The following is a 26,821-nucleotide window of genomic DNA, read 5'->3' as shown; positions in this document are numbered from 1 at the left end:
CATTGTCGGCCCATGTTCATCTTGGAGTCAATAATGACTCCAAGATCCCTTTCTGCCTCTGTGCTCTCAAGAAGGGAGTTTCCCATTCTGTAAGTGTGCTGCTGGTTTCTACTGCCTAAGTGCAGCACCCTGCACTTGTCAGTATTGAAACGCATCCTGTTTATGTCAGCCCACTCCTGTAACCTATCCAGGTCTTGTTGCAGTCTTTCCCTCCCTGCTAGCGTGCTCACCTCACCCCAAATTTTGGTATCATCAGTGAATTTAAACAGGTTGCAATTCACCCCGTCGTCCAAATCGCTGATGAAGAAATTGAACAGCACAGGCCCCAGGACCAAGCCCTGGGGGACTCCACTGCCCACTTCCCCTCAGGTCGACTATGACCCGTCCACCACCACCGAGTATGACCCTTCAGCCAGTCTGCAATCCATCTGACTGTGTAGGCATCAATGCCACAGTCACCTAGTTTTTTAATGAGGATGGGGTGGGAGATGGTGTCAAAGGCCTTGCTGAAATCTAGGAAGACTACATCCACAGCAACACCTGCTTCCATTGCCTTTGTGACCAGGTCATAAAAGGCAATCAGGTTGGTCTGACATGATCTGCCCCTAATGAAACCGTGCTGGTTGCCCTTGAGCATCATCCCTGAAGCCAGCCCATCACAGATGTGCTCCTTGAGGATCTTCTCAAAGAGTTTCCCAAGGATAGAGGTAAGACTGACGGGCCTATAGTTGCCCGGGTCCTCTCTCTTCCCTTTTTTGAAGATGGGGACCACGTTAGCCATCTTCCAGTCATCCGGCACCTGGCCGGAGCACCACGAGTGCTCGTAAAACCGTGCCAAGGGCCCTGCAATAACCCCAGCTAGCTCCCTCAACGCCCTGGGGTAGAGAGCATCTGGACCCGCTGACTTGAAGACGTCCAGCCCCTCCAGAAGCTCTCTAACCCGGTCCTCCCCAACCTGAGGTCTGCAGGCATTCCCCTTGAGTCTGTCTGGCATCACAGCGGGGAAGTCCCAGTCCCTGCACAATAAAACGGACATGAAGAATTGGTTAAAGAGTTCCACTTTCTCCTCTGGCGCAACCACCAGATTGCCGAGCAGACTTTGCAGGGGCCCCACATTACCCGGTGCCTTCTTCATCCTCCCTATGTATTTGAAAAAGGACTTTTTATTATCCTTGATCTTGGACGCTATTCCTAGCTCTATGTCCGCCTTAGTTTTCCTGACAGCCCCCCTACAGGCCCGAGCAGAGGAGAATGGGATGGGATGAGATACCATATTAAAGGCCTTGCTAAAATCAAAGAAAATGACATCCACCTCTACTCCTGCGTCTAAGCATTTTGTGACCCTGTCATAAAAAAAAACCAAATTGGTCCGGCATGATCTGTCAGCTACGAATCCATGCCGATTTCCCTCCTGCATTATTTTTCCCTCTGGATTCCCACAGCTATGATCCTTCATAATCTTTTCCAAGACCTTTCCAAGGATGGAGGTGAGACTGACTGGCCTATAATTACTCTGTTCCTCCTTCCTCTCCTTCTTGAAAATATGGGACCACATCGGACCTTTCCCAGTCTCTGGGACCTGACCCAAGCACCACGAGCGCTCAAACAGCTGTGCCAGTGGTTCTGCTATAACAGCAGCTGATTCCTTCAGTACTCTCTGATGCAGCTCATCCAGGCCTGCTAACTTGAACACATCCAGTCCATCCAAGTGACTATGCACCAAGTCAGCATCGACAGTGGGCTGGTGTCCCTTTGATGCCCATCTAAGAACCCATTAGGAGACTTATCTTCAGCCTTTTTCAAGAACACTGAGGCAAAAAAACTCACTGAATAGCTCAGCCTTGTTCCCCCTGTCTGTCACTAATTGCTCCTTCTTGTTTAGTAGGGGTCCTATGCTGCCCTGCACCTTCCTTTTACTCCCTACATACCTAAAACAAAGAATTTTTGTTGTTTTTAATTTGTGTTGCCAGCCTCAGCTCTGTAGTTGTTTTGGCTTTTCTAACTGCTTCCCTGCAAATGAGGGTCAAGTAGGTATACTCCTCTGTGGTAGCTTCCCCCTGCTTCCACTGCCTGTAGGCCTTCTTTTTTGCCCTTAGGCTTCCCTGGATTTCCCTGTTTAGCCAAGGAAGTTTTTTGGCACTTTTCCCCCTTTTCACTCATACTGGGATCATCTCCCTCTGTGCCTGAAGGATCGCTTCCTTTAGGAACGACCACCCTTCCTGGACTCTCATGTTGCCAATATTCCTATCCTGCAGTGCATCACTGACTAGACTCCTAAGCACACTGAAGTTAGCCTTCCTAAAGTCAATCACTTCCATCTTACAAGTTATCATACCCACACTATGCTGCATGGTGAATTTGATTGATTTGTGGTCACTGTCCCCAAATCTTCAGCTCCCCTACAGCCAACACCAAGTCCAGTAAGGCATTCCCCCTAGTGGGACCATATACCTCCTGCGTTAGGTGAAGGTCCCACATACAGGTTAAGAACCTATGCAAACGATTGGATTTGACTGACTGCTCCTCCCAGCAGATGTCAGGGTAGTTTAGGTGCCCCATGACAACCACGTCCCTAGACGGTATGACTTCTAAGAGCTGCCTCATGAATTCCAAGTCTAGCTTTTCCTCTTGGTGTGGTGGTCCGTAGCAGACCCCCACCACCAAGTCCCTTTCCCTTCGACCTCCATGTATCCTAAACCACAATGCCTCAACTTTCTCCTCCTCCGATCCCATTTTAATGACGGTACACATATAATGCTCCTTTACATAGAGAGCAACCCCGCCCCCTGTCCTCCCTCCTCTGTCCCTTCTGTACAAGCTGTAGCTCTCAATGTGTACCGCCTAGTCATGGGTAGGGTCCCACCAGGTTTCCATTAGCCCCACTAAATCGAAGTTATTACCTGCAAGCAGAAGTGCGAGTTCTTCCTGCTTGTTCCCCATGCTGCTAGCATTTAATATAGAGGCACTTGAGCACTCCAAATGGTGCTTTTGGTGCCCCCCCCCTCCGGTTCTGAAGCCCAAAGGGCTCCTTGGTACTTACCTGGGGTGTACTGCTGCATGTCTTGCAGTTTGTAGGTTCCTATCAGTTTGCCCTAACACCAAGTTTTGAAATCTACAGGTCCACTTACTTATACCTTATATTCATTTCTTGGTGTTCATATTACTTTTAAAATACAATGCACTCAGTTTCAAAATCTCCAAGGTGGCCCTTAATTCCACTACATCACTTTCTATCTCAGTTTTTGCTTTGTATTGCAACTACATGTCAATTAACTAGTAATTTTTAATCAATGGCTTCAATGTTATTAAAATGTTTTAATCAATGGCAGATCTCTAAAACAGCTCACAACTATATACAGCAACATCCAGTTATAATTTTTAGGGACTTGGGTAAAAATTGAAAATCTGTTTTAGAATGAATTGAAATTTTTTGAAGACATGCACACACACTCACAGTGAGACACAGGAGGGACCCAGTTTGCCCTTCTGCCCTTGAGTTGCCAGGAAGGCAAACTCAAAATTGTGGTTAGCATACCATCCAACATTAACATGATCATCATCTCCTGTAAACATGATCACACCACAGCATTACGAAAATTATCTTATTTAAGCTTGGCTTGAGCACTCTTTGAATAGTCCATATTCACTGTTACCCCAACTAAATTCAGGCCAAGTGCTTTTGATTATTTCTTCTTAGACTGTAGAAGAAATGGCTTGAACAGTTTAATTAGTATATTAGTGTGTGAAATTTATCTTGGAAAAATATGATGAAGTGGATATGTTCTCTATATTTCTTGATGTACACTTGCTGTGAACAGGAAAACTTGAATACATTGCATTCCAGGGCTGAGCTTAGCGAAATGCTAAAATAATTTCCAAAAAAAACTAGGATAGTTGTAGAGATTTTCCATTAAACCTCAGGTTTAAGCAGCTGATATCTCACTAATTACTATTATTGTTACACTGAGGGTATGGAGGCTCAACAAAAGGAATCTGAATATTAACACCCAGAGTTTCAATTTCCTTACTTTAAAGTTACATCATTGCCTCAACCATCAATTTCCATCTCAAAAACCTATCATAGATTTAGTATTAGATATAATATTAAATTTAGCATAGTTGAGGAAAAATCTGCCTAACTAGAAAAATCTTTCCTAAATAGGAAAGAACTTACAGGAGATTTTGCATTTAAAACTGAGGACTCAGAATGGAGATGTAAATCAGACGATTCACACAAATACTGCACTCCTTATTAAAGTTATGAACATGGAATAGAAAAATTGCAATCAGCTTATTATATTATTTTTGTGGTTCCAAAAGCACTTCACAAAATAGGTTCTTATCATTTAAAAAAAATGGGAAAAATGAGGCATTTAAAGGAAGAGGGACTTGCCCAAAGTCTAGCAGCAAGTAAGTGGTACAGTCCTGAATAAAAAAATACCTCTCCTTCCCAGTCTACTGCTCTAACCACCATGCCAAGAATGAAGGCAGATGATGTCCCAACAGTAGTCAAATGTCAATTTTCTAGGGGACATTTAACCCCCCCCCCACATACACTTGACCCTCATCTACATTTGTAGAGGAAACTTGTTCATAATTGAAATTCAATGTTAAGACAAATTACTTTGATAACTTCTTCCCTTCCTATCCCAAAGTGTATGATAAAAATATAGCTGAAACTTATAAAAGAAACAGAAAAGCTTTCATTGCAATAAAAATAAGACATTTCTATTGATTCAGGTGCTTCTCTCCAACTTTTTGCCACAGATATTTTGAAGCACTGTGTTCCAGCATGATATCCAGAGCAGTAAAATGGCTAAAAAGCAACTAAAAACAAAAAGCACTAGTGGTGAAAAATATATTAAATGTTTAATTTTGTTTTCCATTTTGAATAATCAAAAGTAACTATTAGGAAAGGGGAAGGATTTTCAGCATAATTTTCTTATACTCAACAGTGTCTCTAATGCTTTGTGGAATCTTCCTAATCCTTACCACGGCATTTTTGCCTCCACAGATCTTTGAAAGAACATGTTGCATTTGAGATTTCTATTTTCGCCTTACAATGTTGCTATCTATGATGTTCAGCCTGCTTTCGTGGTCATTTCCATAATGGTTACTTGCACATTCTGTTCAAAAACAATTCTAACTCAGAACCCAATCTTAATCCCACTGCCATCAGTGGATGTTTAGCACTCTGTGGGTTTCCAACAACAGGAAGCATGAGCAAAGCCCAAGAAAACAGGAAACACTATTTCCAACCAGAAAAATTACTGTAAGTCAGGCGGGTTTTCCGGAAAATTTTGAATTGGAAAAGGCCAGGGAATTTGGGTGCAGGACCAGCGGCAGAATCCAGGGCCCTGTGGTCCCAGTGGACATGACCCTGTTGTAGCTTGCACTGCCTTTATGGCTGCCCACTGCTGTTGCCATGGTAATCACAGCGGCTGCCACTGCCCCATGGTCTGGTCTGCATTTAGTTCACAAGGAGCCTGGCAGGGCAGATGAACCCAGGGCAGAAGTTCAATACCCCTAGCCGAAAACATTACCATCTTAACACTTCCAGCTCTGAACTGGTTCCTCTATTTACAATCATCATTCCCTCAACATGGTGTTTACTACTCTCTTCCTTGCTTTTCTGAGAGCCACCTGAATATCCTTCATCCATGCACAATTTCCCAATTTGTCACCATCTATCATGCTCCATTCATGACCACTAAGCCACCAGCATTTCAAAATTCTCTCATGTCCTTAATCTTTCTTTCTGGACTTGACATTTTATATCAGCCCCAGGGCCATAACTCATGAACACAGGTGTAAAGTATCTGCTTAGTAGGCTTGGTGGCTAAACTGAAACACTGATTTTTCTTTTTCTTTTTTTGTACCTAAGAACTTTTTAAATTATATACAGCTAGATTTGGTCTCAAAGTTGTTTCAAACAGGACAAATTGAGGAAAATATTCCTAAGTCCCCCAATCTGGGCCTTCAAACAACCCCCACACCAGGCCGAATTCCTCTTCAGAAGCAAGTGCCCCTCCAATAAACAGACTCCAAATAGGATACAACATTGCATAGCAATTAATGCAAGACTTGTCAAATCTTCAGTGCCATAACAATCAACACCCTTCAAAATATAGCCATCAGAATTCATGGATCCTACATATCTAATTACAGGACACAGTCTAAATCAACCAGTGCACCAAATGCCCTCATGGAAACTATGCAAATGAAACCATACAGGAACTACACAGCCAAATGAACTCTTGACAGAAAAAAATATAAAGAGAGAGACACAAACAACAGTAGGAGAACTCCTTTAACAGAACAACCACACCTTTTCTGAACTCAAAATCCTCATGCTCAACAAGAATTTACAAAACACTTCCAGAAGAAAGGTAGGCCTACGAAAAGAAATTCATAACCCTACTAGAAAGTTAAAAAAAACAAACAAACTGGATTAACACGGGCAGTGACTTTAAAACTTATTACAACCATTATGGATTATTAAAAACTCCAACCAATCTCCCTCTTACTACCCTGCCCCTTCTTGAACGGTTTCCTCTACCACAAACTACCATATTTACTCAAATCTAAGATGACTCTGAATTTAAAATGACCACCCAATAATTAGATTCTATATTTGGAAAATGTATAAATTTGTTGGAATAGTTTAGGCATAGAATCAATCATCAGAAGTTTGACTTGAATTTGTCCCCCTCCCATTGCTACAGCATGGAAGGCAGTGTTCTTGCCCTTTGCCCCTTCAATTTTTTGCCCCTACAGCCCCCCCACCGCAACCCAATCCATTACTGTCAGACCCTGCTTGGGTCTGTTCCCTCCCCGACTGCATGACAATAAGGAGGGAGGGGCAGAAGCTGCAAAGAGCAAGAAGAAATTAATTTGAAATGCATAAACATACATGTAGTAATTTTGCATATAGGCAAATGTATACGGGTACATACAGACTTAGTTTATCCAGAATTGATATGTTATACATTTTTTTGCAAACTGCTACAAGTTTCAGCACAGGAACTCCCTAAACTTATAAACATACCTTGGAGCAGCACTTTTGTACCTACGTACGCATAGTACAAATAGTAGTTAATGTTAGTCTAAAGCTGTAAGGCTCATGATTTATTGCATAGTTCCTTGGGTTGGGCCCCAACAGAGTCAACAGCATTTCAAGCATTTGAAGCCATAGTGACCCTCCAGCCTGGCACTGCCCAGTATGTATGGGTACTTCAGATACTTCCCACAAAGGACCTATGTGCTAACTAACCCCCTGCCCCCACTCACAAGTGGAACTAGGTATTTTTGTCACAAGTCCTGGGACCCTCCAAAAATGTATATGCAGATGAGGCACAGGGCTGCCTGGTCCAGCTCCATCCCATGGAGGGATCACACCATGGTGGTCACACCAGTCATTTGCCAGACATTTAAGGCTGAGGAAACAGGAATCATTCAAAATGGGGGGGAAAAAAAAGGCTTTGCTCAGCTATGGCAGTGAAGAAGAAGTCAAAATTTATTCAATGTGGTGGTTCACCGTGAGTTGAAAAACAGTTGGCGCTGAGAGGGACTGATCACAATGGGCACAATATCTTATTCAGGTGGGCTGCACTAACCTATCCTTGTAGTAGGTTTCCATCAGCATCCCAGCCTTTTTGGCTAAAATGAAATGTAGCATCCCAAAATCAAATGCTGCATATCCTACCGCTAGGCCAAGCTGATGCAGTGCCTCATGGTGTCCAACACCATCCAATGCTCGAGAGACATTTATGTAGAACACATCACAAGACAGTGCCAGTATGTGGATCCCACCAGACTGCCAGCCAAAAGCAATGCAGAGGGTATCACCTGACTGCCCCCCTCCATCCCCTACCCTGCCCCAAGTAAATTACCTCCATGGACTTTAAGCCTGGACTCTTCCTCACCCCTGCAATTGTATCCCACATATTGTTATTTAACTGTATGAGTTTCCTGAACCATCTCCCTGTTACAATGTGGTATTGTTGTGCAGTGTCTTCCATATATTCTCTGCTTTGTAAGCATCATGCCCCCACCCTTTTTCCCACTTCCCACCCCCTGTACCCCCAGACTTAGTTGGCTGCGTGTTACAAATGTAACTTAGCTGTACTCGTACCCCTATCCCCATTCTCTACTACAGGGGTTGTCAGCCAGGGGTACACATACCCCCAGGGGTACTTGGGAAGGCCCTAGGGGGTACACGTGGATGGGCAGGGATGGAGTACTGCCACCCACCACCCCACCCTGCCATCTCCCAGGAACAGGGCCAGGGTGGGGTGGGGGCAGCGGCATCCCTCTGTGGGCCGCAGAGGTACCGTCCGGCCAGTCGGACATGGGGGGGCAGTGGGAGGGTTTGCACGTGGTGGTGGCCACCACCCACCACTCCCTGGTGCCTCTGCTCCGTGTCCAGTCACGCGCCACCCCCTCCCCCCCATGTCCGGCTGCCAGGCGTACACTTAAAAAAGGTTGAAAGTCTCTGCACTACTATGTAGTCCCTCACTCAGATCTTTTTGTATTTCCTTATGCTTTGAACTTTGTCATTTGAACTTTAACATTTTCTAACAAATTTAATTTTTGGCTCCAAGGGCTGGCTCTGGCTCTTCTAGTGCCAACCTGATACTGCCGTATTAGATGCTAGTTCCTTATGGAGGAAACACTCACCCATTTTTTAAAGGCCACATAAAAAAAATATGCCCAATATGGGCCATGTTTTGTAAGACACGCCTAGCGTGAGCTACATTCAATCAACTTCACAGTTGGTTTCTATTACTGAGCACGTGCTGCTTCTGGCTGCAAATATAAGACTCTTTTCCCCATGTTGATTGGTAGAAAAAAAACCTTATCTTATATTTGAGTACATACAGCAATTGATGCCCAAAGGTTTGTCTAACATCTCTCTCCTCTCTCAACTATATAATCAGTTCAATAAAAGATAAAAAAAAAAATTCTTGCCTCTCAGTGTCCTGAACATGGCTGTAACCTTACATGAAAAAACTGAACTATTTTATATTGAAATTTCAGAAGAAAATTATGGTAGTGTTAGAGTGATGCTATAGCTATGATAGTTCAGGAATTATGTGAGGGACAAAGATTTTTGGGGGGGTGGTATCTTTTATTGGATGAACCGCAGGGTTGGAATAATGTTAGACAAGGTTTCAAATGCAAGACATTCTTTGCCAGATTAGAGGACTTTGCTAAAACAGTTATAATTTTTCCTTTTGCCTGTAATTATTCACCAAATCCATGATAACTATTGGTTGCCATAAAACTGCATATTTTTAGTGAACAATCCTTGTGCATGAAAAAATTTGCTTGGCTCAACTCACAACTTTATCACATATTCCACAGTTAAGAGATTTGCTCTCATGGTAAAAGGAGTGGTGACCTGTTGGGGAAAGTTTAGCATGACAGAATTTAAAAATCTCTGGCAAGTGAGAATATTATTACCTAGTGTCATGTTTCTACCTGAAGTTGACTAATTTGTTTTTTCACAGTGTTGCATGTATTATTGTTTTTTCCCTAACTGTAGTAATCAATGAGAGTTGCTCAAACAGGTGAAACAAGCATATCAGTGACTAGTGAATAAATATCAATATATGCATTTACTATTTGTAGAGGTAACTATTTAGATTATGGTAGAATCCATAGGCATAAGGCATAAGTACCAGGGTTAGCACCACAGCCCTTAATGACAGCAGTGGCTGGGTTACCAGCAGCAGCGGTAGCTGCCAGTCGTGTTTAAGTGGGCACCCAGGGCTAGTGCCAAATTCACTCACTCCTCATTACGCTGCTGTCCATAGGAATATGTCAAGTGCTTTAAAAACACAGAACGGAGACCATGCCTGTAAAGCCTACACTCAAATCAAAAAAATTGGGGAAGTGACAAGAGACAAGGATACAATATAGAAACATGGTGAATTAGTGTCATGGCTTTTAAATAACAAATATTTTAGGGAGTTGACAAATATTTCTCTTCTCCAACATTTTGCAGGAAAATGGTTCTCCACTATCTGGCTAGGGAGAGTCACCGCAACTCTGCTGCTCACAATTCCTTTGTAAGTGATAAATAGTGCAACTTGCTGTGACCTTTCAGATTATCCATTCCCCTAAATTTTCTGTTTCCTCCTGACTCTGAAGTACAATACCCTGTTCACATGGACTCTGAACTACACATTACTCCATTCTTCCTCACTTTTTAACGCTTTATCTAGTTGTCCCTTTTTCTACTTTCAAACATGCCAGTGTCCTAATCTCAGAAAATTCTCCTTCCAGGTTCCATCACTTCTACCAACTACTGGCCCAGCTCTCTCCTTTCTTTTGCTTCCAATTCTTGTGAATATGCTGCCTGCACCTGCTGCCCTGACTCGTTTACTGCTAGCACTATGCTAAGAGGTGCAACACCACTTCTATGGGATTCCATAGTACAGCATCTCAGATTTCACACCAGTTTCCATTCTGCCTCAATATTTGTTTTTCCATGACTATTTAAACATTACACTTTTTGTTTAAATATTTAACAATGTTGTTTCTTATGATTGTCCATTTAATGTGGCTGAGTTACATTAGATTGTCATACAGATAGTATCACAAACGACAACAAGTTTAACAGCATATTGTTCTGTGCCATGTGCTTTACACTTATTTACATAGGGGGAGCTATGCAACTCCACACCCAAGGCAGCCACACAATACCCAGAGTAGCTCTGGCTGCCATGGTGCTGATCATAGCAGTGTGATCAGCTGCTGCTGTGGGTGCAGATACTTTAAAGCCCCCTTCCTGTAGCAAAGGTGCTGCTACTCCAGTTATTCCCCTCCCCTCAAGTTATGCTACTACTTTTTTAACACACCTTCAGTTACCTTTGTGATTCATGCTTGATGTTTTTTATTAGCCCCCGACAGGCTGTTTTCATACATTCCTAATAATTTTCAAATATTTGTTTCATCTCAACCAAGTCCACGAATACGCAGATTTTATATGTAAGATGTTTAAAATAGGGAGTGTCGTTGAATGACTTGCAAATATGAGTGCCCATCCCCTAAAACAGCTAAGTTTGCAATAGTATGTGTCTGCAAATAGATGCTAGAGTGAAGCCATTTCCCACTGAAAATAAAATCAAATAATTGTTCTTATTGCTAAATGCAGTCACATTTAAGTTTAACTACATAGCCTACTTTGACCTGGCTGGAAGATAAAGTCCTTACTTCCCTCTGAAATCCTCATCGCAGTTCAAAAGTTCAGTCAAAGAATTACAGAAATGTAGGACTGGAAGGGACCTGTTCATTTAGTCCAGGGGTGGCCAATAAGGCTGTGCAGAATTTCGGTGGCCGTTTCATTTAGTTTCGGATTTAGACATTTCAACAGTTGAAACACTGAATACAAAACAAAATGCAGGGCTCTGAAACAGCTCCGAAATGAAACAGGCCACCTGAAACGTTTGGGAAATTTTCCAAAATGATTCAGATGTTTCAGAGCTGGGGTTGCAGGGAAAGAGGGAGGGGGAGGAGGGACTGCTCTGATATTGACATCTGTAGCTGGTAGCCAGTGACAACGATCTGTCCCTGAGGTCCCTTCCAATCCCAGTGCTGGGGAATGGAACCGGGGCTGGGGGAATGTTCTCAGTTTGATTCCCCAGCTCCCCGATCTTCCCCCCAGCTCTTCCCGGGGGTTTTGGGCCCCCAGATGATGCGGGATGACAGCAGGCTGCTGCTGCCAGCTGATGGTGGCGGCAGCTCTGGGCTATTTTTCCAGCTGTTAGCAGCAGACTGCTGAAACCCCATGCGCAGATCTGTGGGCTGCTTCTCCTGGGAAGAGCTGGGGGATCGAACCAGGAGCTCCGGCTGACAGATAGATCCGCCCCAGCTCCCAGGCAGCTCACCCTGCTGAGCCATGCTGCACCCATACAATAGTGCAGGTGCCAGGCGGGGGGACAATCCCCGCTGCATGGGGGGCCTCTGCCACAAACCCTCAGAGGTCCCAGTCACCACTGCCAGAGCCAGTGAGTGCACGGCTCCCATACTGCAGGCTTGTATTTAGTTTGTGGTCCACTAAAACCCTCAGATTTTCCTGCTGCACAGAAAAATGTAGAAAGAAGAAATAAACAGATCGTGGCAGAAGGAAAATTAATCTGTCATGCAAAAAGAGGAAGATGAAAAAACAAACAAACCAAACTTAGGGTCCTAATATTAGAATCCAAAAAAATATTTAATTGAGAACAACCTCTCAAACTTTAGAGCAAAATTAACTAGTCTTGAAGGGTAAGGGTAAGCTCCTTTAGGTTGCAAATTCCCTGGGACAAGAAATTTTCCTTCTTGAACCTCTTAAATCTTAGTATTACCAGCTTTCATCTTCTCTCAAGATAACACTTCAGCTTATGGTAAAAAAAACATTTTCTCATTGTGAGAGCACAACCTAAAGAAACAGGAACTTTGCTTAAAAGAACATTTGGTAGTGACACTAATTTATTAACCTGATAACCTCTATGCATAATTAATTTAGAGTGGCTGCTGCATTTTTAATGTTTGTAGTGCTGCTGTGGTAATAAGCATTGTGTTAAAATTAATGCCTGTCTTGAATAGTGCTCCTATATTCATACTTACTTTTAAAGCGTCTGCCACATTTTTAGTGGGTGTTCAGACATGTTGTTAATTTAGCTTGTCAAGTAAGTTATCAATGTTGGCTTATCAGTTTATTTTTATAGTTTATTAACTTAAGTTTTTTCTATCGCTTTTCTCTTACTTTGTTCATTTTATATGGTGATCCACATGTAAATCTATTTATTATATATGTGATGATACATTTATTGAATCACAGGCCTTGGCATATTGTGTCCAGTGGCCAACCATATCTTAGACATTACTTTACCTAAAAGAACAATTTGTGTGCTTCCCAAGAGGTGCTCCTCTTAGCCAATAGCTACTGTCTTCTAGACCATATAGTTTGTCTCCACTTACAGACACAGAAGCTTGCTTGGAGGAAAAAAGGGCCCATTCTTAAGTGGTGCAAGGTAAACTTTCCTAACCTAGACAAGGGTGGATAAAAATTAGCAATCAAAAAAAAACCCAACCCCAAAAACCCCACCAAAAAACTTGGCTTTTTTTATTTAATCATATTTTTTTCCATTAAGATGCTTTTAAAAAAACCAAAAAACTTACGTGAAGATGGTTTTAACTTAAGATATGTTAAAGCTCAAAGATATCATCATGGAAAAGGGACTATATCTTCTAATTATATACTATTTGAGACAATATATTCATATAGCCTTTTTAGAAATTTTATAAGCATGTCACAACAGGCCATGGACTACATTAGAGGCCCAATCTTATGGGGTTTCCCAGCAGCTCCTCCATAGATTAGTAAAGATTTAAAAAACCCGACTGTACCCAATGGGACTCAGTGCTCAGTCTCAAAGATCCCATCAAGCATTGTTCTCATGCTTAGTGTCAGTTCTCAAACTGTAGATTTGTGTTTCCAGAGATCATAGGCAGACAAGGTTCTTTGGGTAGATGTGATATTTTGTATTAGACCAGAGGTTGTCAACTGGGGGTACTTGGGAAGGGGCTAGGGGGTATGCATGGCTGGGTGGGGAGGAGTGCTGCCACCCACCATCCCGTGCCGCTGCCTCCCAGGAGCAGGGCTGGGGGGTTGGTGTGGAGGGCAAGGGTAGTGGCTCCCCTCTGTGGGCTGCACAGGTGCTGCCAGGCCAGTTGCATGCCACTGCATGCAAGCCCCCCGCTCATAATCCGGCTGCCGCTACACCCCCAGCCACCACCAGGACCCCTCCCCCCACTCCACCAGAAGTGTACCCAGAAGGGGTATATTCCTTAAAAAAGGACGAAAACACCTGTATTAGACCAACTAAATAGTTGGAAAAATTGTTCTTTGCAAGCTTTAGGGCACAAAAACCCTTCTTCAGGCATAGGGAGAGTTTGTCTCCAGAGATAACATCCTTGTTAACAGCAGTATATGGAGAACAGAGATAACAAACTTGATTATGCATCCATCAGCCCTAGCATCTCTCTGCAAGTTTGTATACATGCAGTCAAGCCCTTACCTTTCTCTAAAAGTGTAAAGTTTCAAGAAATTAAATGAATAATGAACTTCCAACAACAAGAATGCATTTTTGGTAGAAAACAATTAAATGGAGGCTTCCTAACCAGTGATTTAAATCGATTTAAAACAAATCCACCCTGACCTAGACTGTTGAAAGTATCTATTAAGAATTTCGCCTAACAGACTCTTAAATCTCAGCATCATAGAAAATAGGCTGAAAGGGAGATTGCATAGTTCATTCCTGAAACCAGGATCAACTATATCCAAACTATTTCTAAAGATGCTTGAAAAACAGCCTGGTGGTGAGCAGGGACCAGGACTCAGAATTGCCCTCTTGCAGTTGAGTGTCCTTAACCACTACAGAACTGTGTGTCACAATCCTGTTTTCTTAAACATGCGCATTGAAAAATAAAGTTCCCTTTGGTACACAGACAAAAAATAACCTGAGATGGTTCCATCCTTCCATATGTGAGGTCAACAACAGCCACAAAGAAACTGTTAAAACAGAGATATTAACAATTTGTTTGTGGTTGTTTTTGTCCTTCCATAATCTTCACAGATAACCTGTGTAATACCTCTCTCAGATTTCCTAGTTATCCTCCCAGAAGGAGTTCACAGGTCCGAGTAACCTTGAGTATGCATTGGAATACAAACATTCAGGGCTTTTGTTTTAAATAGAACCATAACCACCCATTTCCAGGCTAGCGGTTAAGATTTTCAAGATGAGTATGACATTGCCTGAAGAGATTAAACTAAAGACTTAAACCAGACCAAATGTGTTGCGGGGGGGGGGGGGGGGAGGGGAGGACACGTTCACACATGGTCTAGAACAGTGGGGGTCAGTCTTTTTGATAGGCATGCCACAAATTAGCCCCGATCCTCTTCCCCTACCCAATCTGCTCCTTTGCTTTCAGTCCCATCTGCCAATGCGCTATTTGCTCCCTTCCCAATCTGCAATGTGCACACAGAGGCTGCCCATGCCACTTTTGGCACTTGTGCTGTGGGATGGCCACCCTGGTCTAGATATCTTCACAAGATTCCTCTCATGAGAAATCTCCACAACTCTGATCCGACTGAACTGAGGACATAAAAGAAGTCTCATCTTCTTTATATCCAATACCCAAATATTGACGAACTAAGCTACACCTGCCTAAACCAGTCTCTCAGCCAAGGTGCCAGGGCAGTCCTGGGTGCCACCATATCCTTTTAAGGTTGCCTCAAGGTGTGAGGAGATAAGCAAAGCAGGTAAGTGCAGGCCTGCCTAGACAAACCCCAAAGTTGCACAGTCTGCCGCATCTGTAATACATAAATTAGCTTTGAAGTTGGGTGACAATTCACCAAAGTTATGGAAGGGTGCAGTGAGTCTAATGACAGGTGTTTGGAGTCCAAAAAAGGTTGAAAAACCACTGGCCTAAACAGTTATTTATATAGTCTTCATGAGATATTCCCAAGTTTTCATATCATAGTCCTGATAGAGATTCACTCTATAACATCCCCTTATTAGCCATTCTTATGTCTCAACTGATCCACTACTTGAAATTTGTTCAACTTAGACTTTCCCAGGACTGTTTTTATAACCTATAGGAAAATCCTCACAGAAGCCAATATCAAAGCCTCCATTTATTTTGGTCGGGATTTTACCAAACTACTTTGGGAATTCATGAAGTGCAAGAAAATGTTAAAAAGGTACAAGCCTTAAAGAGATGTGGGGAAGATAGCAGCCAGCAACGTGTAACTTGTACACAAATTTGCAACGTGATAAGGCACCAAACAAAGCCCAAGAGAATTTTACACTGCATGCCCATAGGTTAGGGCTGTTAGGGCTTAGGTAGATGTTACATTTGTCACACCTACGAGCTACTGCACAACACACAACATAAAAAAAATTGCGGCTGATCCACCACAAAAATGGTAGATTGATAACAAATTTAACATATGGACAGGACTCTTCACCCTCCACTATCTCACAGTGCTCCATTCTCCACAGCTGACTCAGCGGTAAATTTTCAGGGAGCCCTGAAGGGGCTGGTCTGCAGTTGTCCTTATTTTCTTTATTTCTCAGGTACTGATGTCTATGTAACCATATTTGCTAGCATCCTTAAATTCATATAATTTTATCACTTAATTTTTACCTGTCCTGCTTTGAACACCATTTAGTCCTCTCCATCACTCTGTAAAAATGATTGTTTCATCATTCTCTCCAATATTCCTTCATTATCTTTAAGTTTTTCAGTTGTAATAATTTATAATTTAATCTATAATTGAAACGTACCCACGGTTTTCTGCGCCATGTAAAAAGTTACTTTTTACAAAATTCAAGATGTTATGACATTATTGGACTAGATATACGAGATGATTGGTCAATTTGCAGACCTGTGTCTTAAGAGACTCGTTACTACACTTTAACTTGGAAAAAACACTATATATTCACCTATCTACCCATTTCAGCCTATCAAGCTGCCCATCATAATCTTACCTCCCTCAGACCCTTACTTATTAAAACGATCATATCTGATGTTTGCACAGGCCTCCAATCTGGATTATAACATTTCCTTTCTAGTTGCAAGTAGATATAGAGTAAATCAAAATGCTAATGCAATAGAATTCATCTGAAAAAACGAACATTATATTCAAGTAACCTTCATTCTAAAATCAATGATTTATGGTTTGCATTTGTACTGACGCAAGATCTTATATTCGATACAAATCTCTTGAATGCATGCATACTTTAAAAATGAACTATTTCCCTCCTGCACTTGGTGCTTCTTTGTCTTCAGATGTATTACTAAATGAAGATTTACATTTTAGGTATTATGTAGGGGTGCACCAATAGAGATTTGGGTGGTCTGACATCGATAGCCAATATTTAAGGAGGCATATCAGTCAATACCGATCTTATACAGCTGCCAACATGTGGTGAGTCCGGTGGGGTAGAAGGGGAGTTGAGAGGGAAGGGGCATGGGGGGGGCAGATCAACACCCCCCCCCGTGAGGGAGGGGGAGGGACAGGGGCCTATGAACTGCATATTTGGCACCACTGATCTAAATTAATGTGCACACACAATTCAGTGATAGTTTCTAGCTCCCCTGCTCCTCAACCCTGCTAATTTTATTTGGAGAATCATCTCCAGAAAACATAGCTAAATACTGGCAAAACTATTCTTGAAAACTCAAACAAAATAGTCATGCCCACCAGCACATTTGTAAAACTTTGATCTTGAACACATATCTTTACGGAAGAACAAAATGGCAGCTTAAGGGTTTTGGGGAGTTTTTTGAGGGGGGGCAGGGGGTTGAACAGTTAACATGGAAAAGTGACTGCAAATTCCTGAAACTGTACATGACTAGTCAGTTTAACGATTTATTTTTTGCTAATTAGGCCTTAGAAGTGTAACAACAAAGAAGAAAAAATAGTAGGAATATAAAAGTAAATTCAGGCATGACTCTAATCAGAGCCAGCTGCTTTGAAACAAACCAGCAAAATACCACTAGTGTCAAAACATATCAACTGTCATAAAACCAAATATAACAAGTTTCAACGCCCCACTCTATCATGTCATTAATTGAATCTGTGGCCAAGTGCTCCCCCGTGGCTGGGAGCCCCATCAACTGAGGGGCTCCCCGCCACACGGGTGCACCACCCACTTCCAGCTCTCTAGCAGACAAGGCTTGCAAATGACAGCAATGTTCCCAGCACTGCCCTCACTATGACCCTTGTCGCTCTGAGGCTCACGGCAGGGAGAACACTGCCACCGCTGCTAAGCCTTATCAGCTGCGGGGATGGCGGGGGGCAGTGTTGTTGGCTGTGGGGCAAGCTCTGCTGCCATTGTGAGCCCTACACTTCACGAGGCTTGCAGTGATGACATTTTCCCCACTGCATGCCTCACAACTCATGAGGCTTATGAGCATTCCCAGAGCTGCCCTTGAAGAAAGCCCCACAGCCCACATCAACTGTGGGGCTCAGCCATAGGAGCTGATGCAGAGGGAGCCCACGATCGTGATCCTTGGCTCCCCCTGGACTGGTGATATGGCCTGATGGAATCTAATGCACCATCCCACAATCACGTCTCCTATCATGCACATGTAGCATGGCAGAAGGCATGATTACACGGATCACGTGTTAGATCCCATTGTGCTTTCACCTGCATGTATAGAAGGGCCCAGCATTAAACACATTCTGTACATTAAAGGAAGGCACATTTCAATAGGAACGCATAATAAAAAAAAGTATTTAAAATTATCCTTATTCACTCAGTTTAAAGATCTAAAGTTAGACTGGCAGGAGTAAATTATACAAACTAAAATTTGGCAGAAGCTTTACACATTTTCTGGACAGCATGCTAGTCAAGATGTACATACTAAAAGTACTCATTAAGTTTGGGAAACATAAGTAAATTTTGATGATAGCTATCCAAGAACAAGATATTTGGTGATTCAAGCCAAGTTTTCAAATGCTGATGCCTTAATGGGGCATCAAAATTTTGCATCTGAACACTCAAATGATCTAGAAAGATATTTTCTGTATTTGGACTTCAGGAAGAAATTCAATCAGCTATCTGTTCTTTTATTTATTAAATGCTAGCGGTTCTCCCTTGTTTCCTTGGTGCATCCTGCTTATTCTGTGTTTGATGGGTTTTGATTTTGAACTCCTGGAGCTGGGGAACATCTTTATTTCATATCTGGTTTATTACTGTCATCACTTAAATAAGTATTTTTACTTTATAGATACTTGTTGAAATTAAAAATAAAAAACACATATAATATTTATCTTAATGTCATTAATTCAGACTACAGAACCAGAGCTTCATTAAAAATGAAACAAAAATGCATATTTTTGGAAAGTACCTGTAGACTTCCTACCGGAGCCTTTTTTGCTTCTTGGACTTCTTTTTCCAACTGTCTGTATTTCTAGAACAGGTTTTTGCTCTGTGTGGATGTCTGTATGGAGGCTTATAAAGCTCTTCCCAGTCGCCTCTTCTTTACTGCTCAGTGAATAATGTCCACTATCCAGGTTTTCATTATTATTGATACTGTCCTGCTCAACCTTTTCCTGCCTTCCCATTGCACTGTCACTGCTGGTCAGGAGCTCAGTCCCATCACCAAATTGATTTTCATTTTCATCAGATGAAGGAGCCAAATGAGTTCCCACACCTTGTACCCCATCACCAGCCTGAAGCCTGTCTTTTGAGACTATCTGGGGATCATTTGTAGGAAACTGTCTGTCATCCATTAGCGCGTCACTTGTGGAACTCCTTAAACTCCAAAGCAGTTCTTAGGTCTAAAAATAAAAACAGGGAGAATGTTTATGATGAGGGCACAGAGAGATCCTAATGTCTAATTTCAGCCAAAATGGAATATTACACCAACCAAGTTAAATAGTCCTCCAAAACAACTAGAGGCCCTTAAAAAACAGGAGCATTACTGCTTCAGTGGAACAAAGTTTCTCTGCATGTCACAACTGTTGTGTGTGTAGTACTGCTCTGGAGGACAACAGAGTATACTGTTGGGTGTGTAATTGGCATGATTTATTTATCTATGGCTAATCTCAATTACCTGACCTATAATACAAACCCCTGACCTTCATGGCAATATTTATTTATTTGATGATACTCTTCCCAACAAAGGCTCAGGGAGGCTTATAATAAAAGATACTACAGTTTCTTTAAGCAGATAAAATATTAAAATAATCATTCTTGGCCAGAAAAATCAATATTTATCTGTATTTAAAAAAAATACAAAATAAAAATATTCTTTGTGCTTAAAGCCTATATAAATAACTAACCAACCCACAGTGAAGAATAAAGGTGCAGGGGAGACAACTCATGTTTGCCAGACACAATATTGCTTCAAATATGCAAATATAACAGCCCTGCCACAAGATTTGGATGCATATGAGAACTGTTTACCACATTAAATCATCACTTTGTTTTTAAAGAACATTAAACATATTCTCAGCATGAAGAGCAGATGGAACATGAATAAGAAACTGACCCCGCCGCCCACCCAACATGGACTGATTTTCCCTTTTTTATGCATGTGTAACTTTCATGAATGTGTATCATAGCAAGAACAGACCTCAATCAGAGAGAGCTGTTCTGCACTTGCTGTAATTATATGATTGTATCAGGTTTTTTGGTTAGTTTGTGAATTTTAGGTTTGTTTTTTTTTGGGGGGGGGGTTACTAGCATTGCACTACTGCCCCAAGTTATTAAGCTATTATAACAATGCATTGCGTACACTGGGAAAGATTACCTGAAGTGTTAAACGGCATAGCTAAAAAATTCTAGCCATGCTTGTATTAAGACAGAATTTAAACAAGCTTCCAAATATTTTAAGGAAAAAGGAAAAATACATTTTATAGAGCATATCTTAAAACAGATTATTTTTAGAATAATTATACTTTTTAAGGACAACAACAAATTAATACTTAAGGAAACCCTAGAATTTAAAAGAATTTTCCTCCCATTGCCCAAGAAAGGATGAAAAGACTTAAATAAAGCCAATATTTTCTAAAATTATTTTTCTAAGCAATTGCTGTAGTTAATCACAGACTGAATGGTCACTAGATGAATCACAAGAAAGATGAGCCACACAATAAAGTAAGAATGCATGTTATATGTTGTGCTCCCCCCCCAAACAAAGCTTAAGATACCTTTTACAGAAAATCATACTGAAGATCCCCAAGGTCAAATGCAGTAATTCTGGCACATGAATAGATAAATCAGTATTATTCAACAGGTGGCCCATGAGGTATTAAACTGCATATCTTCCAACTGTTGCGGCTGCAGGAGCTAGGGGATCCAGGCACCCCATTTCTCCAGCTTCCCCTTCCTGCCCCTGCTCCTATCTCAGGGGGCTGGGGAAGTGCAGCATGGTGCAGCCTGCAGCTCAGGGTGCTTCAGTGGCATGTCCCCATCCAAAACCACAGAACAGTCTCCTTTTCAAACCTAACTTTTTGTCCTGAAAATTGAATTTATAGACTTATTAATTGTTTAGTAATTATACATTCTATGTTCATGCAATTATTGGAGGGAGGCAGTAATTTGAAATGAATGTATTGCATGTTATTGTCTGTATAACTATTAAAACTTGATTCTCCAGACGCATCTAATTATAGGCTCAAGACTGGAATACTGATTAGTTAAAAATATCACTCTGTATTTAATTTTTTAGAATCCTATTTGGCATTCTGCATATATATCTATTGCTTCTCCTTGAGATGACTACACTTCATTTGAAAGAAAAGGCAGTGCTGGACCTTGTCAAGACCCACCAGAAGTTAAAAGCTGCAACGAGTATTCACCCTCAAAGGGAGGCAAATCAAACTGTTCCTGAGGCCCTGGTAAGTGAATTCTAGCAAGTTAACGTGTCATCTCTTAAACTGTAAGAATAGTATTTTGAGAACAGGAGAATTTTTCCTGCTTTTATCATAGAAGTAAGTCATTCAAAGCAGTAGAGGCTTTTTTTAAAGTTGTAGAAACACTGACAAATATTCATTTTAAACTAGAGGCAATTAGACTTAAAATTAAACAATTTAGATTAGTTCTACCCTTTCTATTTGAAAACTGCTTTTAAAAAGTCATGCCAAAAAAACAATACACACAGCAAATATCAGGGAAAGATTTTTTAATAAAATTAGCTACATTTTAGTTTTCTTACTTGTTACCATTTTCAAAGAACTTTGCAAATATTAACACACAATAGTTTATGAAGAGAGGAGTAATGCTACTCCCTACCTCTCCCTCCCCCCTTTAAAGCAAGTAACAGTCCAACTGCAAAGAGGAAATCACTAGAACTGGATGGACTGAAATTCTGGAGGATCAAAACTTTTACATAATTCATCATACCACTGAACTACATTTCTCCCTCTCAATGTATAGTGCAAGGAAAACAAGATCCTAATGTGCTTAAACAAGGTTTTTCTCATTACTGTAGTCACAGAGAAATGTTCCCTTGACAGTGAGTGACATGTTCTTTTCCCCACAAAAGAAACAAGCTCAGACAGAAATACTAATCTCCTTCCGTTCTTTTAATGTCTAGTTTCAATCATAAACTTATACTTGCTTTGTTTTGGAGTACTACAGCTACCATACATTAACAGTTCTGTTGCTCAGTGGTTCTCGTTACCTATCACAGTAAAACTGACCATGAAAAATCCATGTCTTCCAACAGGGCTCAGCAGTGCTACAAAACAAGTAAATGAGAAGCCAAAAAAGAATTCCTGCAGCAAAAATTTCTTTTTGGACAGTGCCAACATCTTGATTTTCAAGTGGAAGCTGTTTGATTTACTTTGTGCTACCAACCATACTAACATTCCAGTCCTGCCATTCACTGTTTTCACTCACAGGGCATTGGTTCTGCAAACCGTGAGACTTTATTCCTGTACTGTCTAAGGATGTTTAGCCCTTCTTGACTGAATCTCAAGTACTACCTTTTACAAAAAATAAATTAAATTAGTGATGATTATATAGTAGCTGCTTGTCACATATGAATGTCTATATTTCACAGGTTTTGTCACTGAAAAGTAATAGCATGCAAATAATATATTTACAAAAAGTATTGTGGTTCTTCCCATATAGGCTTTTGTGCTCCTTTCGCTGGCTTTGTTGCACTGAAATAAAAAGCTAAACATTGGACAGAACTGAGCTGGTGAACAAAGATGATTTGGTTCAAGTTGCCACACAGATTGATGCCATTGTTAAAAACAGAGAGAAAAAGAGATTGTAATTACAGTTCTAGTCCAGAAGAAGAAAGAAAATAGTTTGCTAAATGGCAAAAAAAAAATATGAAGAGAGGAAATTACATACATAAAAAACCCCACTCTGTCCATGCACTCTTATGTACCCACCACTATGGTGTCTAGGTGCTATATTTATTGACACTGATTCATTTCTATTAAAAAGGGCTACGCACTTCACCCATCCTTTTATTTCATAGTACTTTAATGTCAACACATTTTTATTTTAGTTGCTTGTTTTTATTTGGAATCATGCTGTACTTTTCATTCAACATCCTTACTGAGGAAAAACCAACCTATAATAATGGTTCTTGCACTGACTCAGGGTCCCTTCCTCATTCTCATAATGAAGAGCTCCATAGCCATAAATATATTACCAAGGACATCCTCCAGAGTTTCACTCAGCATCCCCAATCCCAGCTGTCATGGGAAGTCATGGCAATGGCAAATAGGAAGGGGGAGGTTTTACAATAACTCAGGTTGGGCATAATCCAGGATGATCAAGCCTTGTGCAGGGGGTTGGACTAGATGACCCCCGAGATCCCTTCCAACCCTAATTTTCTGTGGTTATAAAGTCTTTAAAGACTAGAAATAGAACCCTAAGCTGAATGTAGATTTGGAAAGCAAAACCAGAAAAGAACACAATGCATTTGCAGGATACAAAACTACTGACCTTTCTTTAGCAAGCAGATGGCTATACATACAAGATGCATACTTTCATGGTTTTCCTTTCATTGATCTCAAAGCCCTCCACAAAGTATTATCATCTTCTTTTATAGAAAAGGAACTTAGGCACAAGGCTAAGTGACTGACCTAGGGACACTCAACAGGTCTATGGCACAGCTGAGAAAAGAACATAATGTTTCTTGATTTCCAGTCCGTCTCCTGTGGCTACTGCATGCCCAGCCACACAGTAATATAGACTAGAACAAATTGCCTGAACTAAGTCCTCACTAAAGAGTGACAGCACATTGCTAGCTAGTTGAAGACAGAAAAGGCATTTTTCATTTACTGCTATTTAAGTGTCTAGGAACAATATTTATTCAAACAATATTCAAACTGTACACCACTTTGATAATCAGAAAGAAAGATGCAGAAACTGGAAAGATTAGAAGACTGGGTAGTTCTTTGTGTATTAATGCCTTTTTAACTAGTATTACCACTAGATTAGCAGAGCTAAGGAAAAGGCAGCTCTACTTTCATGTATTTATTTCTCTCAGCCTATGATTAAAGCCATAGATGATGATCAAAACCTTACCTCTGTTAAACATTTAGAAGTGCATTTACATTATACTGGATGAACATTCTTGGATTTCCTGCATTTGTCTTCCAATCCTTTCAATACCATTATTTTACTTTTATTTCTAAAGTTTTGGTTATGTATTCATGGAGGACAGGGGAGGTCCCAGACAAATGGAAGAACCTGGAAAATTATACAAGAGTCAGCCTACCTGAGAACATTTGGAGAATAAGGTGATAGAGCCAAAATGGTTTTGTCAAGAACAAATAATGGAAAGCCAATCCAGTTTCTTCACTGATATGGTAGCTGGCCTACTTGATAAGAAGGAAGTAGCAGATGCAATATATTTTCTGCAAGGCTTTTGATGCTGTCCCACATGACATTCTCATAATCAAAGTAGGACACTAGTTGATTAAGAATGGACTTGATGCTATTTTGATAAAGAGGATGAAGATAATACAGCACATAAGAACATATTTTAAAATAATTGTTGAGCAATTCATAGTGCTATGAACATCTTATCTTATTGCAAAGTTGTTTAAATACAGGAACTGAAAACTCACACCTGTGAACAAAGGGTAATTATAAATAACATCTGAAAAAAGCATGGATTTTTGAGCACACACCACATGGGTCAATACTGGATCCAAGCTTACTCAACAGCTTTTTTAATGCTAGAGGGTATAATGAGCATTTTAATTATATAGGGAAGTGTTGTTAAACAGGAAGGAGCTGAAAATGCTAGTTGAGAACTGAGAAATTTAAAGACAAAAAGCTTAAAGATATAAGATGTAGGCAGAAACAAGTTGAAATCTGTTTCTGAAAAATATTCATATTAATTCACTGGAAAAAAAATATCGGAAACAAGGCTATTAAGCAGAAAAGAAAGCCAGAAAGCTATAATGCTGGCTGAGACACAGGAGCGTTTCTAGAGAAAAGAGTATAAACATGAATTACTTTTCTATATGGCTGACAAATGGGCCAGTGCAATCTTTGGCTATGTACATCAGGGTATGGGCTTGGGTATGAAATAGGAGGCATTGGTACCGTCTTTTTACAGATATGGTCTGCCACACCAGAAAAGCTGTGTTCAGCTCTGGGTGCTACGTTCCCAGAAAAGTTTACAGCAGGGCTGCCAACTTCTAAGTGGCCAGGGGCCACATGCCCCCTCTGCAGGCTGGACCAGCAAGGGCCATACACCACATGGCTACACAAGTGTAAACCAGGGGGTCCCAAGGCTGCACAATATATGGGTGCCTCCCCTTTCCCCCTCCCCATGCACATGGGCTTCCTAGCCTCACTCTCAAGCTGACAGTGGGCTGCACTACACTGTACTGCACCACCTCCCTCAGACAGGAACCAGAAATGAAAGCTTGGGGGAGGGACAGAAACCCCAGCTCCTACTGCAGCTGGAGTAATGCGGGGAGCAGCTGCTGGTGGGAGTCTGGGGGCTGCAAATTAACTCCCTGCAGGACACCAGTTGGATAGCCCTGGTTTACATATTAGTTCAGAGTAGAGCAAAAAAGGTGATTTTGAACCAACTTTCAGCAAAGGATTATGAATATAGTTAAATATCTATGTTGGGGGAGACTGGAGAGAACATATGTCTTCTTAGACACAAGGGCATGAACACAACCTCTATATATACAAGTAGCAGAATAAAAATCAAGAAAATGAGAAACACCTTAAGCTGGCTGCTTCCTGTCAGTCAAATATATTAGGCTGTGAAATGTAAAATAAACTCACAGTGAAGTGGAATAAATCACGTCTCTTCAGACACAAACCTATGACGGACAAAATACTAACACATTTACTTCAGAGAATAATTTTGCATTGGAAGGAATATTAACTAAATGCTCTGAAAGGTCCTTTCCATCTCAAACTTCTATGAAATATAATACTTTAAATTTTCATAGATTCATAGATGCTAGGGTGGGAAGGGACCTCAACAGATCAGAGTCCAGCCCCCTGCCTAGGCAGGAAAGACTGCTGGGGTCAGACAACCCCAGCTAGATGCCTATCCAGCCTTCTCTTAAAGACCCCCAAGGAAGGAGAGAGCACCACCTCCATTGGAAGCCCATTCCAAATTTTGGCCACTTACCATGAAGAAGTTTTTCCTGATATCTAGCCTAAATCTGCCCTGTCAGTTTGTGACCATTGTTCCTTGTTACCCCAAGAGGTGCCCTGCTGAACAGAGCATCTCCGATCCCTTGCCGCATCCCTGATGAATGTGTTGGCAGCCATAAGATCACCTCTCAGCCTTCTCTTGCAGAGGCTGAAGAGGGCCAGGTCCCTCAGTCTTTCCTCATCGGGTTTGTCCTGTAAACTATTATGGACAATATTAGTGTCTTGCAGTTTTCTGGATAACTAATGTAAATTTTGTTTATGGAATCCTACTGACCTCAAGCAACATAAAATAGTTCACAGTTAAAACAGACTGTGTTGCTGAAGAATTTATCAGAAAGTTAATCTCATCTCATATACTATGGGTGTGTCTTGTTGGTCTCTTCCATGGACCTTAATTTGCAGACACATTACTGGACCAGCTGATCTTGAAAGTCTTATGTTGAACTGCATTCCATCATGTTATTCTCTAGCAACAGCAATTGCGTATTTTATAGTCAACTAATCCTAGAGCTGGGTAGGCTGAGCCATATGGTGATCACGAATTGACAAAAACAAAAAAATCATCTGGGCAACTGAATGATGAATTAACTAAATTTTATTTACTTTAGTGTCTCTCTGCAGAGAGGTCTATTGAAACTTGGGGCCAACTA

The 26,821-nt window shown here is 41.2% G+C and overlaps 1 protein-coding gene across 3 annotated transcripts in view; it reads right to left on the bottom strand.

Annotated features, from left to right (window-relative positions):
• Positions 1–26,821, bottom strand: part of CNST (consortin, connexin sorting protein) — a 100,462-nt gene that overhangs the window by 55,013 nt on the left and 18,628 nt on the right. Inside the window, exons 3-4 of one of the 3 annotated variants that reach the window (XM_090044825.1) lie at positions 24,063–24,227; positions 18,913–19,345 (exon numbers count right to left, since the gene is read on the bottom strand). In XM_090044825.1, coding sequence (XP_089900951.1) covers positions 18,913–19,297 — 385 coding nt within the window. In that variant the 5' untranslated portion in view covers positions 19,298–19,345; positions 24,063–24,227. Of the gene's footprint in view, positions 1–18,912; positions 19,346–20,719; positions 20,844–24,062; positions 24,228–26,821 lie in introns of those variants that run through there. The other 2 variants (XM_090044833.1, XM_090044815.1) reach the window with 2 other exon arrangements.

Source organism: Crocodylus siamensis, chromosome 1 (genome assembly GCF_052110815.1).
Source record: "Crocodylus siamensis isolate JL-2025a chromosome 1, ASM5211081v1, whole genome shotgun sequence".
Lineage (NCBI taxonomy): Eukaryota > Metazoa > Chordata > Crocodylia > Crocodylidae > Crocodylus > Crocodylus siamensis.
The sequence above is the reverse complement of the archived record's forward strand: the minus strand, read 5'-3'. Positions and strand labels throughout refer to the sequence as shown.